Here is an 18,651-nt window from a genome sequence, read left to right as displayed (position 1 = left end):
ACCGTGGTAAGTGGAGTCGTGTCAGTTTGAACAAGAGTAACATTTCAATGGTCCTTCCCTTTGATGACACCTAAGATTTCGATTCTGAGACCCCTGGAAAGATGGTGAGAGACCTTTGTGGCCTTCTAAGAAGCTTAGAATATTCTTCATCAATCCTAGGGAGAAGTGAGTTTTAAAGAGAAGACAAAGGACAAGGTCTACATACCAAAAAATACTTCTTTGGCTGCAATGCTCATGCTGAATTGAAAGTTGGAGCTCAAGCGAGGAGGATGGAAGCTTTGGAAGGATGTTGTGGGCTCAAGGCCATCTGAGAGATTCTGGTTCTAATTGTGAGGACAAGAGGACACATTCCATAGACTTTTAGGAAGATAGGAAAGAAAGACTTACTGGATGAAGAAAAGAAGAAATGACACATTTTAGGAAGGTAGATGGGGTAAACCGGAGTGACATCTACCAGGAAACAAACATACAAATGTTGGTAAGAACAATTCCGCCACTCAAACTGCTTCCAGTTCTACTGTTCTGTTTCTTAAGGTCTAATGGATTTCACTGAATCTTTGTGAAGCAGTTCCAAACAATGTAAAATGAAATTAAATTTAACACCAATTCAAAACAAGTCATGAAAATAAAAGCTTTAGGGTAGTTAAAGTTTAGAAAGTTGAGTAAATCAAGTTACACACATCTCTATTGCGGAACTTCTCAGAGCCTTTTATATCTTTCAAGTTTTGAAAGGGAGGAAATAAGAAGTGGTGTTTCTTGAGCCTATTTGATAGCAAAAGCCTTCACCCACCCCCACCCCTCTTTGAGGTATTTCATTAATTAGTGTTTTGTGGAATAGAATTCAGAAAAAATCTCTTGGCTATTCTGTCCCATTTATTTTAGCCATTCCTTAATAACACTTTCAAGACTTATATTTACCTTCTTTAAGGATCACTCAGAAATACAAAATGAATTAATCCACTAACCCAGAGATTTTGGACAACTAAGGCTTTTTACAGTATTCTACACAATTAACTGGCATTTCACATTTATTACCCTGGCCTTTTCAGAAGTGATAGTGATTAAGACTCATAACATAATTAGAGACTTCACTATGTTCCAGAAACTCTGCTGCGTGTTTTACAGGCATTAATCATACAATCCTCACAACAGTCCTATAAAGTAATTACTAGCAGTTAGCTCCATTTTATAGAGGAACAAACTGATCCTCAGAGAGGCTAATTAACTTGAACATGCTTAAGAACGTAATGGAACCCACTGGAGAGTCTGAATCCATGGTCTGTGCGTATTACTCACCAGAATATACCATGTATATTAGTAACTCATTTCCATATTATTAATTAAAAACAGAAAACCAGTGCAAGTGTGATCCTTAAATAAATTCATTCAGTATGTGCAGCAAATGGGCATGCAATTCACCCACGTTTGCTCACCTATCACTCAACAGACCCTCTTGCGGGTCCTTGGGATCTAGCACAGAACAAAACATTCTGTCTCCGAGCCTTTATGGGGGGGGGTGGGGGACAATTCATCAACAAGAGAAGGAAATATACTAAATAGAAGGAGAAAAGGGCTGTGAAGGGTCGGAGTGTGTGTATTTTATTGCGGACCAGAAGAAGCAGGCAGGCCTCCTTACCACAAATGACACAATGGATCAGAGGGGAGCCCTGGGTTTCACATAGGAAGGTCACGGTGGCCCTGACAAGAACAGTCACAGTGCAGTGAGGGGTCAGGGTTCTGATGAGTGGCTTCAAGAGACAGTGGAAAAAGAGCTTGTAGAGGACAAGTATGGACAATGGTTTCTGGAAATGAGTAACTGGAAAAATAGAAGAAAACCAGAGAGAGCTTCCCTTCTGTCTTCTGAGAAAGAACTGACAGTATGTGGACAACCGTAGTACACAGGGGAGGGACGTTTCGATGATGAAAGAAGACAGGACTGATTGAACCACGTCTTCAGTTGAGGCAAGAGGCTGAGGCATTCAGTGAAGAAATGGAGGAGGTAGAATTAGGCAGAAGGTGAGAAATTCATTCACCACAGTAACAGGGGAAAAGTTCTGCTATGCGGTCACGGATGATACAAGGAGGTCGGTTGTGCTGAATAAAGCGGAAATGATGACTCACAAAATAATTTATTCGATTGCTTTGAGGCCCGTATTCTGACTTGTTTAGCCCCGCTGAGTATCTATTTTTTGTAAAACTGGGGAGAATAGGACCTATCTTAGGTGACCACTGTGAAGATTAAAAATTAGAAGTGAGCTGGGGGAAATCAGACGGGGAGACAAACCATGAGAGACTGTGGACTCTGAGAGACAAACTGAGGGTTTTGGGGAGGGCGGTGGGGTGAGCCTGGTGGTGGGTATTCAGGAGGGCACGTATTGTATGGAACAGTGGGTGTGGTGCATAAACAATGAATTTTGGAACATTGAAAAAAAACAAAACTGAAAAAAAAAGTGGTATCTATTTTGGGGCTAAGAGGACTGACCATATCTAACAGACTGACAAAAGTTGAGTGTTTTAGGATCATTATTATTAGGATGACTACCACTACTGTTAAACTCATCGTTATCAATCATACACAACTCAAATTATGGACCTCTAATTCCTGCATTTAATTTTACAGCTCCTTAGCATCAACTAAAATACAGTCTCTGGGGAAAAGAGCAAGTTGTCAATTGTAACTTGATTTGTTCAACACAGTTTTGTCTCAGGCTGTAAATTGAATCAATTCTGATTCTGTTAGTCTTTGAAGAGTGTTACATTCTACTGAACCCAATACTTGTGTTAGAGAAAAACAAGTAGGGAGCATTTTGAAATCCAATATTTGCTACATTTTCTGATTAGCAAGCAGAAGGAGTGGATGTGATCAATACTTGGATCCCCTGAACAAAATATACTTCCTTTGTGAAAATCTGTCTTGATATGTAGGCTTCTCCTGCTTGCCACCCTCCCCTCCCCCCCACCACTTGTCCTGACGCTGCTGCCCCCTCCCCCCAAGTCCAGCTCATGATCACCTCTTTCCTGGACCACTTCAGTCTTCCGCTCCCGCCTCCCTGTCCCTCTCCCACAGAGTCCATTCCCTGTACGGCACTGACCTTTGAAAATTTTGCGTCCCAACGGGCCACTACTTGGAAAACCTCTGAGGGTTTTCTGCAATGGAATAAATCGCAAACACCCTCCATGGTTTACAAAGCCCTGCGGAGCCGGCCCTGAACTACCTCTCCAAACCATCTCCTACCGCCTGCTTTCCGTCCACATTGCTCCCATCACCTGAATCAGCATGTTGCTCCATGAACACACCCCAATCACCCTCCACTCGGGGTGTTTTCCTCTTGCTGTTCCTTCGGCAGAACTCATTCCTTCGACAGGACTAGCCTCTTACAATCTGTGACCCAATTCATGTGCCCCCCCTCTTCAGAAAGGACTCTCTATCCTCCTGAACGACAATTCTGTCCTGCCCCCTCACCCATTCTTCCCATTTCTAACACTTCTCATTAGCTTATCATCTTGATGGTGTCTATGTTTGTTTCCTGTCTTGTTGCTAGAATGTACAGAGTTTCATGTGTTGCATTTAAAACTTAGATGTTGCCTTCATTGCTTTATCCATGTGGTACAGGAAGTCGGAGCTCACTACATTTTATAGAAAGAATATATAAATGTCAATTCCTGTATTTTTATAAGTGATGTAGTTAAAACCCTAACGGGCCAGAGTGACTTTAAGCTATCACACAGGGTTTTACCCCGCTACCTGAGGGACTTATTTTAGTAGTTATTTATTCCCTCATTCCTTAAGTCATGCAGCCAATAAATCACTCATTTCTTAGTCGCACTTTATAATCTAACTTTGTATAAAGTTTTCATCCTATCATTTTCTATAGGTTTGACAATTATATAAAGAACACGAATTAGAATAAAATCTCGTAGACTATAGAACGTACTGTGCCATCTGGTGCTCGATAATAAAGAAGTGGAACGTTTCTTTCTTCCGGAAGACTAGTATACTGCTTTAAAAATGTTAAATTATATATTCATAGATATTTAGAGAAACCTCCCTTGGGAAAATATAAATTAAATTCAAGACGACGAACATAGATAAGTAGAATGAATTTGTGTATCAGGAGGTTACCTCGAAATGGAAGAGGTGCTTTAAGGGCAAATGAAATTGAAGGTGGGTACAGACATAGGAGGAAAAAAGTCTATGACAGGCAAGAACACAGGAAGTCTAGGCTGATTTCTATATACTTAACTACCACCACTAAAGTAACTCTATGGGATCATCTAGAATTCTGTAGTGCAGAAATAGTACACAAGGTTCGGGGACTGAGGAGAACTAGAAAGGTTTTTGAAAGGACATGATTTCTTCTCTGAAAAAAAATTATGTATATTTACATGCACAGATCCCTATAAAGTATATTTCTTAAGCACCTATTATATTCCAGGGATTCTGTCAATAGCTTCAGCAGCATTATCATCTAACACTCATAACATCTCTGTGAGAACTTTTATTGCCTGACTTTAGATGAGGAAATAGGAGCAGAGGTAGTTTGATTTGTTTTAGGTCAGAGAGCAGTAAACGACAGATTCCGAACTCTGGCTAGTTGAGTTCGAAGCCTACTTGTAAATACACTAAACCTCTATCCTGTTAATCTAAACACATTTGAATGGGTCGCTGCTGGTCTTCCATAATTGTATGTGACATGACAGCAGCCAGAGAATAAGTCAATTGTTTTTCAAGAGTTATTTCTTTTGTTACTACCTTAACTCTAAAAAATGAATAGCTAAATGCCCCCTCGCCTTTTTTAGATTAAAACCTTTTAAGATCTTCAGTGAAATGTTGAATAAATTATGGTATTGCCATATTCCAAAGAGGATGAAACATTATAATACAAAAGAGTTCTATCATTATGAATTACCCTGGACGAATGCCTGGCACACACAGTTAAGTAAAAACAGCAACATAGAGGCAAGTGGTCCCTCTTTGCTGTGGAAATGCACATGGAAGTAGGGAAAGGTGGAATCCATACTCTTAATAATGGTTATCTAGGGGATGCCTGGGTGGCTCAGTCAGGTAGGTGTCTGCCTTCAGCTCAGGTTATAGATCAAGCCCCGCATCGGGCTCTTTGCTCAATGGGGAGCCTGTTTCTCCCTCTCCCTCTGCTGGCCGCTCTCCCTGCTTATGCCCAGTCTCTCTCTCTCACTTCTTTCTTTCTCTTTCTGACAAATAAATAAATAAAATCTTTTAAAAAACCACCAAAAACAATGGTTATCTACTTGTGTGGGGAATCTGTTTTTAATTTCATCTTTGTAGTAGGATTTATTTTCATAAGCATGGGTTACTTTAGTACTTAATAATGAATATAGAGTAATTTTTTTCACAATGGTTTGTTTCTAAATATAATCTTCCCATAAGTTTGAATAGCTTCCTCAGATGATCTTCTTTCTTAACCCTTTCCTCCTCCTACCGAAGTACCAGATTTTTAATTTGTTTTACACCTTGAACTTCCAGATAAGATTACCATTGAATGAGAGTCCTTAGCAAAAACTTGAAAAACATCGGTCCCCATTACCTCAGTATGTATGCTACTGAGATTAGTAATTACTAATTACTAATACATTATACCAATGAGAAATCCAAGCCTATTCTTTTTATTATATCAAAAGCCATACACATACGATCAGAAAATTAAGTATGAACTAAGTTTGATCTCTTTTACTTGAATGACCATTCTGTGGATGGCCTGGAGAGAATACTACTCTGTGGTCTAGGGCTTTGGTAATGAAATCTCCAGATTACTTAGAGCACATTCATTTGATGTTCAGACACCTTGAAAGGAAAATTCTAGGCAAAGCAATTTAAAACACTATTCTATAGCTTTAAAGGGCTCTCGAGTACCTAAAAATGGACAGAACTAGGAAGGATGTCTTAACCAAGCCTGAACTATCTTTCAGTTAGGAAGTATATTCTGAACGAGTGCATAAGCTTCCCTTCCAGTCTGTTTCAAAAGAACCGGAAGGGCGCCTGGGTGGCTTAGTGGGTTAAGCCTCTGCCTTTAGCTCAGGTCATGATCTCAGGGTCCTGGGATCGAGTCCCGTATCGGGCTCTCTGCTCGGCAGGGAGCCTGCTTCCTCCTCTTTCTCTGCCTGCCTCTCTGCCTATTTGTGATTTCTGTCAAATAAATAAATAAAATCTTAAAAAAAAAAAAAAAAAAGAACCAGGAGACAGCTTGGCTTAGTCTTGTGAGTTCACCCCAGCACCAACCCCACCGGGGTGGAAGCAGCAGCAGGGTTACTTGTACTCCAGATGCCAACACTGCATTAACCTGCTGCACACACTCCATCGCCCCAGATCTGGGCTAAATGCACAACCGTCCCGTGGCTGGCATAATTTGTAGTAAATTAAATGAAATTCAACAAACATTTACTGAGCACTCCCTAGAGTTCCGTGCACTCCGTGGGTTTTGCGAAGCCTCTCAAGATGGGCATAAGCCCTGCTATCCCAGGACACAGAATTTAATGAGGAAGACACAGACCAGAATAACGGACATAAAGCACACTATGATAATGACTTTGTGTGACACCGGGAAGAATACGCAGTTTCGTGGGCGCAGGGTAGGGATTGCTGGCGCTTGGTTCTAGTTCGGGCAGTGACGAGGCTTCTGGGGAGAGGCAGCATTTTAACGGAGGCTTGCTGGTGGAAGAGAATGGGCTGTATAATCGTAGAGCATAGGGATGAGGCTGGGAAAACAGTGCACGATAATGGATTGGAAGAGCCGACTGCGCTTCCATTACAGAAAACGTAGAAAGAGATGATGAAGGAAAGATTGGAAGGGCCCAGGTCATGATTAAAATGCTTTAAATCACCCAAGGTTTCATTCACAAGTAAGAAACAGAAAGGAGTTCTTCTGACCGAGCGCTCCTCCTTCCATGATTACAAGTATAGGGTGACCTTATTTTTTATTTAATGAAAATAAAATGGGATTTTTTTAAGAGCTGTAATTTGAAGGAGAAATTCTATTACAGTAGATTACCTGGTCAGTTTTTGAGGGGAGGAGTGGTGTGTGAATTTCTTAGTGAAATGAAGAAAAATGCTGATGAGTAGCCTGGTTTGGGAACTTGGGAGCCAGGAGAACAAGGATATTGTCCTGGGAGAGAAGTGAAACCTGGGAAGGGTGTATGAAAGGGAGAGGCCCAGAAGGGCACTGCTGGATGACCTCAGCTGGAGAGATTCAGTATTTTCATTTCTCTTCCATCTCACAGAGCTAAGAATTTCTTGCATCAAAAGCAAGATTCACATATTAAAGGATACATTTCCTTGGAGCAAACCTAAGCCGCCAAATACACCTCTATTCTTGTCAGAGGAAACTGACAAGAAAGGGAAACTCTCTAGCTCTTAGCTCATTTGCGGAACGGATGCAATACACAATACTAAAGGTTCAGTCCCTCTTTCTATAAACCTGTCTTCTGGCTCAGCTGTGGACTCTGTCCATTCCTCTAGACCCCAGGACTGGAACCCACAGTTGCAGAGACGGTTTCCCACGAGAACCATCACCGAAGGACAAAGTATGAGCCACGGTGCTTTGAAAGCCTACCATTCTCACGCCGTTTTCAAAGGCTTGGCGGGTGAGGGGAGCCGGTCCGTCCACAGTCTTGCCATCATCATCCGGGCCCCAGCTCGCGCTGTAGATATGCACGTGCTGGGGATTGAAGCTCACCGATTTCGCTTCCACCATGTCCGTGACATCTCCATCCAGCATCCGAACCCCTTCCAGACAGAAGGGAATTAGCTTGAATAGAGCATTCACTATAGAACCCCCAGACAGCCCAAGACATATTCCAGTTACAGCAATTGGGGGGCAAAGAATCAACATTTAATCCACACCTAAGGGAGCATCTTTTCCCCCCTGAAAAAGATAATGCAGACTCTTCCAAAGTTTTCTTGGAGAGAAAGTTGCGTTGTACATGAGAGAGTTCTTTCTTGGAGAGAAGTTGTGTTGTACATGAGAGAGCAAAACTTCTTTAAAACCTTTTTTTTTTTAATCCATTATTCTCTTTTTTTAAAGTTCCCACAATCTCTCCCTTTCTTTATCCCTGTCTTCAGAGAGTACTTGACAGAGAGCCTCAAGCAATCCATCTTCCCTAAATTTCTCTTTATTAGGTAACTTGTGTTCATAATTGGTATAAAGCATTCTGACCTTAGCGGGCTGACAAAATTTGGAAAGCTGCCAAGTTAGGTTGGTCTAATTTCCTCTCTCCTTAATATTATCTCCTAATCTGTGAGACTGATGTGAACTTAATCTATTATTTCTTTGCCAAGTTATTTATAAGTCAAATAATAAATGAGAATGCTCTCTGTGCATGTAACACATCAATTATGTCTCAAAGGGTTTTAACCATGTTCAGTCATTAATCTTCATTTATGTATATTCCCTCCAGACAGACAGGGATTTGTTATTAACCTTAACAGGAAAAAAATAGACACAGACACCCAAGAATAAATTACACGTCAAATGTCAGGCCTTCTCTCTGTCCTTCTATTCTGGAGACTCCGAACAACAATGAAACATCTAATTGTGAAGTAAACATGTATCTCCTTCAGCTTAAGCTAAAAAGCACCACTGAGATGCTGTATTACTTTACAATTCTATCTTTATGGCTCAAGTTTCCTCCTTAGAAAAATCTTGTTCTCTAGCGGGATTTCAAGTTTTTCTGGCCACCGACACATGGGGCTTAAATAATAAAACCCCTAATCAGGCAGCTTTGATACTAGGAGGTTTGAGGTGGGACTTCTAGTGGAAAAATCAACAAATTCTTGAAAAGACTACACCTTCTTTGTGCTTTAAAAAAATGTTTAACTTTCAACTCTAAAATTTGCAAACATACAAAACAGAAAAAATGACCATGAGGCCAGAGACAGACGACACTTAACTGGTGACATTCTGCCATATTTCCAGGGGAACCTTTCTCAGCTACATGACAGATAGGTCACTATACCCTTGAATAATTACTTCTAAAAGAACAGTGGAAGTCAACACTCGGGACACATTACATTTCTTCCAAGCGCCCTTAAAGACACTGCACTTGCTTGTAATATCTCTTGACTGTCATTTCCTTGAGACCTTTGGATTTTTAAAGGCGATGTATAGACAAGTGACGTGGATCATAAGGGTTATAAATACATTACTTTAAAAATTACCAAAAGGAAACTGTACTTAGAAGGCTTTTCAGCACTCTGTTTTAGGGGAGTAGAATGTCCAGCCGGATACTCTTTGTGTGTACTGGGTCGTAAGCAGCCATTGGTTTGGTTTAATTTGACATGAATATTCAAAATTCATCTGCACAGTTTTTACTGAAAACAAGAACTATTTCGTATGCCCTCCATTTTTACTTCTTGCTATTTCAAAGGATAAAATGGAGCTACAGTTGACCCTTCAACAACTCAGGGTTAGATGCGCTAACCCTCCCCCAACACCATGCAGTCAAAAATCCACATACAACCTTGACTCCCCAAACACGTAACTACTAATAACCTACTATTGCCTGGAAGCCTTCCCGATAACATATACAGTTGATGAACACATATTTTATATGATATGTGCATTACAGATTATATTCTTACAATAAAGGAAGTTCGAGAAAAGAAAAGGTTATTAAGAAAATCTTATGGAGAACATAGTCCACTTATAGTACTGTACCATATATACTAAAAAAAAAGTGTATTTAAGTGGACACATGCGGTTCAAACCTGTGCTGTTTAAGGATCAACTGTATTTTATTGGTGCAAAGAAATAAACTCTGGGTTGTACCACTGCCTGAAAAAACCTAACTGGAAATTCCAAACACCAACACAGAGGAGTAGTTACACAATATTTAGGTGTAGTTTCTAGATCACGCAACTGATGGAAGTCTGGGAAAAAAATAAAAAAGCTTGATGAAATTGTATCTAGAGGGTAATATTCCTTTTCTGACCAAATATTAACAAGTAATTATTTTTGTTTCCTCAAGTTTTAAGATGGAAGGTCCATTTTTCTTTATCTGACTGTAAGCCTTCATGCTTTGGGACCGGGAGAGGGGGTTAATTTATAATTCAGAAGGTTCCTGTTTGGGGGATGACAGAACATTGGTGAGTCACTGCCATCCCTTCATTTTCTTATTGAAGTCCTGTTTGGCAAGATCGGCAGCTTGTCTGTGATTTCGTTCCTTCAGTCCCTCAAGGTCCGTGAATGCTAGGTTAGCATGGGAGAGGGAGGAGGCGGACATGGACGTGTGTTGGTGCATGTGAGGGACTGTGTGTGTTGTGTCTGGGACAGCAAGCAGGGTTGATTAGCAGCTACCATGGTCACTGGACACTCTTGAGACTATCAAGGGTGTCCGGCACCCTCATCGTTCTTCAGGGGAAGTTTCTGTCTCCTTTCCTTAGCTCCCTCATGAACTTCTCCTTGATGCACAGCAGATACTCTCAGAGTACAGCTAATTACTGGTTAACAAGCTGCCATACTCTAAGAATTCAGTGTGAAATAAAGGACAGAAAGAGGTCAAATGCACTGAGCACTGATATTTGAGGTAGTGTCAGGAAACTTTTCTTAGCACTGTTACTAAATACCCCCAATATGTCACGTTACGAGATCTCTATATTTACTCTAGGAAGGACAATTATTTTTATTTCAAGTCCAATTCTATATACCACTTGGCAACAATAGTGTACTGGAAATGAAGATGTCAGTCTAGTTACCAGGAAGGTCATTCATCTGCGACACTGGTTAGGAAAACCTCCTAGGGGACACCTTCGAGCCACTAGGATCTATCCTGTCTCTTACCATGTGCCTGCGGTATCAGGTGACAGCTGACAAGGATGATTACAAATGTGAAGAAGTTTGCTTCTGTCAAGGCCTACCCTACGTTGATACTCCCTTAGCCAGGTCCTCGTGGTAGGCATACTTATATCTGAGTTTGTGCATGTGTGTGTAACGTACATACATAATCTGGGATTATTAACAACAACTCTATTGCTCTATTATGGTCTACAAAAGGTGATTATACCATTTCCCACTTTAATTTCCATTAAAAAGGAACTTCCGGTAAAACATAAGGAAAAAGGAAAAAAAAACAAAAGGATTTTCTGTTCTGACATTACTTTCAGAATGTCTCTCTCCATAGAGACACTATGGGCTGATATTAAGGTGATCAGTTCTTTCTGACCCAGGCAGCCACTGGATAGATTGGGACAGATGTCAATGACCCCAAATTCAGGACTGGACATGTTCTTCATGCCTGTTTTAAATCAAGAAACATCTGTGCTCGCACCCCCAGAGAGGTACTGCTTCAAAAGCCCTGAACTTTATTTAATAACACACGTGAAGATGGTCATTTTCGGCAAGAGTTGAACGCTGCTCTGCCAACGCAGCCCTGTCTTGAGCTCTGAAAGAGTTCTCCGTCTACCCACGTTTGTTTCCCGTACCTCCGATCTTGGCATTGAAAGCAATTCCGACCGTGCAGTGAGAGTTGTTTGCTGCAGCTGCCACTTCTCCAGCACAGCGGGTCCCATGCCTGCAGGGAGAACACACACACGTGTTCAAGTAAGACACTCATTCTTCCCAACTCGCCACGTCATCTCCACCAGCTGGACTCCAAAGGCATGAAGCCTGCATCAAGCTGTGGATATTTCTGGAACTTCTACCCAAGTAGCCCTTAGCCTACCCACTGCCAACTTTTAATTATATTCTGTTTCGGATTCTGATTGATATATATATTCCTTATACCTTGATTTCCCAATCAGGAAATCTCCTTAAAAGTTAAACTCGAATAGCGTGTTTCTTTGTATTCTCTAAACTTCCATTGTCCAATATGGTAACTACCAGCCATCTGTGGCTATTGGGTACTAAATGCTGCTTATGAGACCTTATCTCAACTTTAATTTTAATTAAGGAACTGGCACTCAATTCAATTATTATGAAATTTAAGAGCGTCCGTATATGCGAATCTGCTTCTTACCGTAAATTTAAGTACAGATCAAGTATCTGCAGTGAAATGTCATCTAAAATATGATGTGCTGTAACTATATACTGGATTTCTAAGATTTTCTATGAGAAAACAACGTGAAATAGTCCATGGTACTTGTTTTATATAAATGACATGAAATCTGTTATTTAATAAAATGTATCATCAGTATTTATTTCACCTGTTTCCACCACTACAAATGCGGCTACTAGAAAAGCAGATGCCTTTTTCTAGAAAACATTCCTTTTATTTCTCATCACGCGACTTTGTTCCTCAGAAAAAATCCTTTTGTTGAAAGGACTTCTAAGACCATCCCATGCAAGGATAGAAAAGAAGTTCCAAGTGCAAAGTACAATCTGTTTAGAAATGTTGACCTAACGCTCTGTTGAGAAGAATCCCGCGGTCTGGCTGAGCCCAGGGAAAGGAGACTAGGGCTAATGGCTACTATCTGCCCTGGATGCAGATATGAGGGATATGAGGCACATGACAACCGCTATAGGTGTATTAGTCATTGCTAATGAAGTCCAAGGCTCAATCCCTCACCCTCATTTTTAGAGATGGGAATGCTTAAGGAGACCCTAAGATATAAAGAGATAGAGTGAAATCAGCCTAACAGTGACTAAGACTCAGGTCCCCCAAATACGATGTCCTTATTTTTTATTTTACAGCATAGACCACGCTTGTCATGGGCAGGGACTACCATCTGTACAACTGTAAATGAGTGACTGCTTACAAATAGGCAGGTACACACGCAAGTTCATATAACAGAAATATGTTCTGCTTAGTCCACTTACTAATGTCATGCTTATCTTACTATGTCAATATTAGCCTGTATGTCGTTTAAAAGCTATTACCCCCTGTCATCTTTTAAATGGTACCCCACCCATAATCTATTTCTCACGTGCTTGATTTTTGGAAATTGACCCAGTTTTTCACTGAGAGTAACAAGGCTATGAAAAACGTGTATACTTTGATAACTTGGGATAAATTCTACAAGTGGAATGACTGGTTCAAAGAGCGCAGAATATATTGTCAAGTTGTTAATGGAAGATTAAAGTAATAAAACCAAACCTCAAAGAAAACCTTTGCAAGATGGATAAATATTATTAAAAAACATATTTTTATGCATGACCAAAAAAAAAAAAAAAAAGACCATAAGCCTACTCCTATGACATTATGAAGAATGGAGAAAATATCTGAACAGACCCATGTCTATAAACCCCTAGGTATGAGTTTTTTAATCTTTTCATCCTTGCCAATCTGACATGAAAAATGTTATCTCACTGTTGCTTCTCTTTTTATCCCCTCAGATTACATTTGTTATTGTCCATCTTTTCAAATATTTATTAGCTATTTCTATTTCTTGCTTTGAGAATAATCGTTTATGTCTTTTGCCCAAAATTTCTTATGGTTTTCCCATCATAGCTATTGTATATACATTTCCATATGTGTTATTTGGAACACAGCAATCGTATTTATGGCAATTTTAGGGTGTTCCACACAGAAATTAATTCTGATGCACTCGTAATTATTTTGCCTTACTGATATCTGGTCATACCACTTTCATCATCAAAAAAAATGATCCATTTTTAAAAGAAAAAAAAAAGATTTCTTTTGTAAATTACAAGCTGAACTACTAATTTTACCCCTGAGCTCAACAAGTATTTACTATGATTCTTCATTAGTCTCTGATTACATATCACTTGACGGTGTAAGTTAGTTTTTCTTCACATGTCAAATTCCCTTTATGAGTCCATTGTTTTTAAACTTCACTGTATCCATCATTAACTAAGAAAAGTGCTACAGGATCATAAGGATCTGATTCTCCTTCTCCAATTGTTATTTGAGTCCATTATGACAAGTTTGTTCATTGTATTGTAGATTTGATACTGTTTTCTGCAGTTCTGTCAATTTTTATTTTATTTAGAATGGAATGATTAAATCTTCCCAGTGAAACTATTTATGAAAATGCAGTAAAACTCTGGGATTCCTGTAGTAAAAACAAAGCAAAACAAAAATTAAAGAAACCAGGCAAATAACTGGGCTAATAATTAAATTGCATACCTCTTTGTCCCCTTTACTATTAAGCATTCTGTGTTCATATCAGTTATACCTCTTTTTTTTTTTTAATTTGACACAGAGAGAGAGAGAGAGAGCACAAGTAGGCAGAGCAGCAGGCAGAGGGAGAGGGAGAAGTTGGCTCCCCGCTGAGCAGGGAGCCCAATGCAGGGCTTGATCTCAGGATCCTGGGATCATGACCTGAGCCAAAGGCAGCCACTTAACCAACTAAGCCACCCAGGTGCCCCAAAATTTTGAGTACTTTTTTTTTTTTTTAAAGAGATTTTATTTATTTATTTGAATGAGAGAGTGAGAATGGGAAAGACAGCATGAGAGGGAAGAGGTCAGAGGGAGAAGCAGGGTCACTGCTGAGCAGGGAGTCTGATGTGGGACTCAATCCCGGGACTCTGGGATCATGACCTGAGCCAAAGGCAGTTGCTTAACCAACTGAGCCACCCAGGCGTCCCTTCTATCTCTTATAAATAGAATATAATTACATTTTGTTGAAGCTAGGCTACCTTTGTCTTTAACCAAAGAATAGGTCCATTTACAGAGACTAAATCCCACTGTTACATTAATGCTTACTGTAGCTATTTGCTATTTGCTCAAGGATACCTCACTTCACAAAGTCTAAAAGTCATCAATACGTTTTTCAATTTTTCCCAAACAACACAGACTAGAATGTTTTATTTATTTATTTAAAATACTTTATATATTTGTCAGAGAGACAGAGAGCACAAGCAGGGGGAGCACCAGGCAGGGGGAGAAGCAGGCTCCCCACTGAGCAAGAAGCCTGATGTGAGACTTGATCCCAGGACCCCGGGATCATGACCTGAGCCAAACGCAGATGCTTAACTGATTAAATCACCCAGGTGTCCCACAGACTAGAATGTTTTAAATGTGATTACTCTCTAGCACATGAAATCCCCATGATTACAGTTATACATTGGAATTTTTTTTTAAAGATTTCATTTATTTACTTGACAGAGAGAGATGACAAGCAGGCAGAGAGGCAGGCAGAGAGAGAGGAGGAAGCAGGCTCCCCGCTGAGCAGAGAGCCCAATCCCAGGACTTTGTAAACTAATCCATTAGTGTCATTAATCTGAATAATCAATGTTTGTTTAGATATACAAATATTCTTTGCTCTATTTGTTTTTTTAGTTATAACTCCTTCTAGGATTGCGGATTTTTTTTTTTTTTTTTTCTGAAGAATACTGTATAAATGCATCCATCAGGGAGTCTCTTGGTGGCCTTAGAAATTGACTTTTACTGTTGTTTTTGAAAAATAATTTTACTGGGCACAGCAATCTAGACTAATGACCCTTCAAAAATGCCATTCCACTGTCTTCAAGCTTCTATTGTTTCTGATGAGAAATCAGCCATCTTGGCATTCTAGTTCTCTCTGGGCACTTTTCAGATCTTCTCTTTGTCTTTTCTACTCTGCAGGTTCTTTAAGACATTGAATGTTTGAATTTTTAAAAATTCTTTCTTAGAATTCCTAGACCTGTGATTTAATGCTTAAATCATCAAGAGTCTCAGCTGCTACCTTTGAAAGATATCTTAATCTTCCATTTCACCTTCAAATTTCCCATAGCTTTCTCTCCCTAGGCTGCTCTCCCCATAATCTGCTCAGTTCTGTATTTCACTTACCTTCAGCCATGCCTAACCTGCTATTTAGCCCATCATTGCATTATTCATGTTAAGTGTTATATGTTTCATTTACTTTTTTTGAAGTTCTTTTTCAAACCCACCTGGTCAATTTGAATAGTTTCTCAAAAAACAAAACAAAACAAAACAAAACCTGTTCAATTCTGTGTACTGAAACATACATTTCTTGATATATATGAATTATATGTAATAATTCTCAAACATTTCAATCTACTTCTGCTCTTTTTGCTGCTGGATTATTTTCATGGTGGTGTTTTCCCCATGTGGTGGGTGAACGGTCCTTTAGGTGGTCATGTTGTTTGCTTTTATCTTTGTGAATTCTTTGAGGCTGGACTGGATGATGCATCAAGAGTTCTGTTTTATGCAAGTGTTTTCTCACTTCACTGCCATCCTTGTGCTTTTAAAAATCCAGCTCCAGGCTGGCTGAGTTTAGCTGATCACTCTGGAAAATACCTATTTTCCTATTCCCTATGCCCTTTATAGATCCGAGCTTTCACAGAGAAATACTCTGTGTGTCCCATTATCCCAACCATGCACTAAAAAGTTCTTTAATATTTTCCCAGGAGTTTTAGATGTACTATGGTAGGAGAGATTTAATTAAATATCTTTTCTACCATAATATTTCTAAAACGTAAGAAGTAACTTGGCTCTGTATTCCTAAAATTCAATAAAACCCTGCACATATTATGTGCATCATTAATGTATAGTGAATTCTCCTATGTGAAGAGAAAGAGTGACTATTTCCTTATAAAAACATTTCTTGCAAAGATTTCTGTATATTGCTCTATATCATGACCAATGATGAACCATCTTTGGAAAACAGGGGAGTTATCACTCTACCACTGATGTATCTATTTTAAATATCACTTAACTAATAGACTGTAACATGCTGTAACTGAGGGTCCAAATTGCTAACTCAACTACATTTAAACAGCCCACTCTCTTCAGATGACAAAGATCATTACTCCAAGGAAAGTACTAGTCATCTTTTTATTTTTGTACCTTAGTTGGATTCAGTGTTTTGATGGATTTAAAACAAATCATAGAACAATGAATATCATCAAGACCTGTTCAAGTATAGGAACAAGATTCAATTTCTTCCTGAAAGAATAAGGGTGGTCAGCATTAAGTGTATTCGTGATGTCCATTAATTATAAAAGTCACAAAATAGACAAACATTTTTGCTTCAGATGTATTTTTCTTCAGAGACAATAGAGGATGAGCATTTAGAGTATTTTCAGTATAAGTAGGACCATTTCAATAGATCTTAGTCCAAAAAACGATAGGCTCATTCTATTACATTCTGACCTGCATGCACCTGAATAGGAATTTACTAGCCAACTTCTACATTAACACCCCTTGGAAAATTAGTTAGCTGTTTAGCTTCTTTGTATATGTTTATGCTACTGCTAAGACACATTCTTCTCTGAGACCCCAGAAGATAACCCAATGATATAAATTATAATGCATATTTAGACAAGTGGCAAAGTAAGTTAGACATTATTAGGAAAAAAAAAAAAAAGGAGATGCACACAAACTAGGAAGTGAAAAATGCATCGCTTCTCCAATTCTCTTAAGCATATTGGCATTGCTGCCAGGGCCCTAGCAAGTCACAAAATGCCCTGTCACATAATTTTTATTTGAATAAACTGTTTGGCTCTTAAAGAGCATCTTGACTGACAGATCATGAGAGTCCTTGTTCTACCATTCCAAGTCTTCTCATCTATTACATGATCTGTTCCCAACAATAAACCACTGCAATTAAAGATCTTAGAAGTTTTACCTGGGCTCTGTGATTGAAAACAAGGAAAAGGAGATCAGAGAGTGCCTGCAAATTCATTTCTATAATATCGTGAACTCAAACAAGTGAAGTGAAGTGAGTACAGAATATGAATTCGTAGTTGACTCCAAAATACTGCCTACGTGTATTCTCTTGCTTTCTCCTAGGCCCAGACTAGTCACAAAGTCCCACTGCTTCATGAACTTTGTTTCTTCTGTATAAATGAGTGGAGATGAAAATATTAACGTACTTGAGCTTTACTGTAGATGTGAAGATGCAAGTCAGCTCAGCAACGAATCTGAGACATCAGGACACATGGAAAATGTCTACCCCTACGTTGCTTCCTCATTGCTCACAAGTCAAAATTATACTTGTCTGAATTGAGCAACAACAAGTTGGAGAAAAAAACAAGAAACAAGTTGGAGAAAAAAAAACAAGTTTTTTGTTTTTTTTTTTTTGAAAGACTTTCTATTCCATTTCCTTCTTGAAACAAACATCTTCAGCTGTTCATGGATTCGGTCTACCCCCTCACTGAATAGAAATTCCCTTTTGACATCTGGTGTGCCCATTCTCTTTGGCGTATTTTGGTTTTGCTTAAATCGAAGTGAAAACTTTCCATTTCAAAGGCTCCCTTAGAAAGGGAGAGCAAGAAATAATGATGTATTTGATGTGTTTTCTAAACTATCACTTCGAACTGCTGTTTCTGACTGCTCGCATTGTTCTTGATAATATTCCCACCTTGTGCTTACATTACACCATCCACTTCTAAGTATTTGAACTTCAATGGATTCTCACCTCAACCCTCTGAAGCAAAACAGGTATCACTTCTCTAGTTTGACAAATGAGAAAATTCCAGCAGTCAGATGGGGACTGGAAGGTACAAACCATGGCAGGGCAAAGACTAGATCCAGCTCTCCTGAATCCTTACGTGAGGTCCTTCCGTGGTTCCAGCAGAAGTCAGAAGGGTCCACAATGGCTGCCAAAATTTCACGACTTCTTTGCTGGCTCCCCTATTTATTCCATGCCATAGCGGCAACTTTATTCCTTCGTTACTATTGATGACAGGATATTTGACAGTATATTTTATAGAATCTCCCTAATAAATTATTCACCTTGAGTGAGAAGGAGGAAATGCCAGGAATCTTAAAAATGAA

General features: G+C 39.3%; 1 protein-coding gene across 3 annotated transcripts in view; it reads right to left on the bottom strand.

Annotated features, from left to right (window-relative positions):
• Positions 1–18,651, bottom strand: part of PCSK5 (proprotein convertase subtilisin/kexin type 5) — a 449,308-nt gene that overhangs the window by 274,953 nt on the left and 155,704 nt on the right. For all 3 annotated transcript variants that reach the window (XM_082694464.1, XM_082694465.1, XM_082694466.1), the window contains exons 6-7: positions 11,453–11,541; positions 7,587–7,759 (exon numbers count right to left, since the gene is read on the bottom strand). In XM_082694464.1, the coding sequence (XP_082550590.1) occupies positions 7,587–7,759; positions 11,453–11,541 (262 nt within the window). The remainder of the gene's footprint in view (positions 1–7,586; positions 7,760–11,452; positions 11,542–18,651) is intronic.

The sequence above is a fragment of the Mustela nivalis genome, assembly GCF_964662115.1.
Source record: "Mustela nivalis genome assembly, chromosome: 13".
NCBI classification, from domain to species: Eukaryota; Metazoa; Chordata; class Mammalia; order Carnivora; family Mustelidae; genus Mustela; species Mustela nivalis.
The sequence above is the reverse complement of the archived record's forward strand: the minus strand, read 5'-3'. Positions and strand labels throughout refer to the sequence as shown.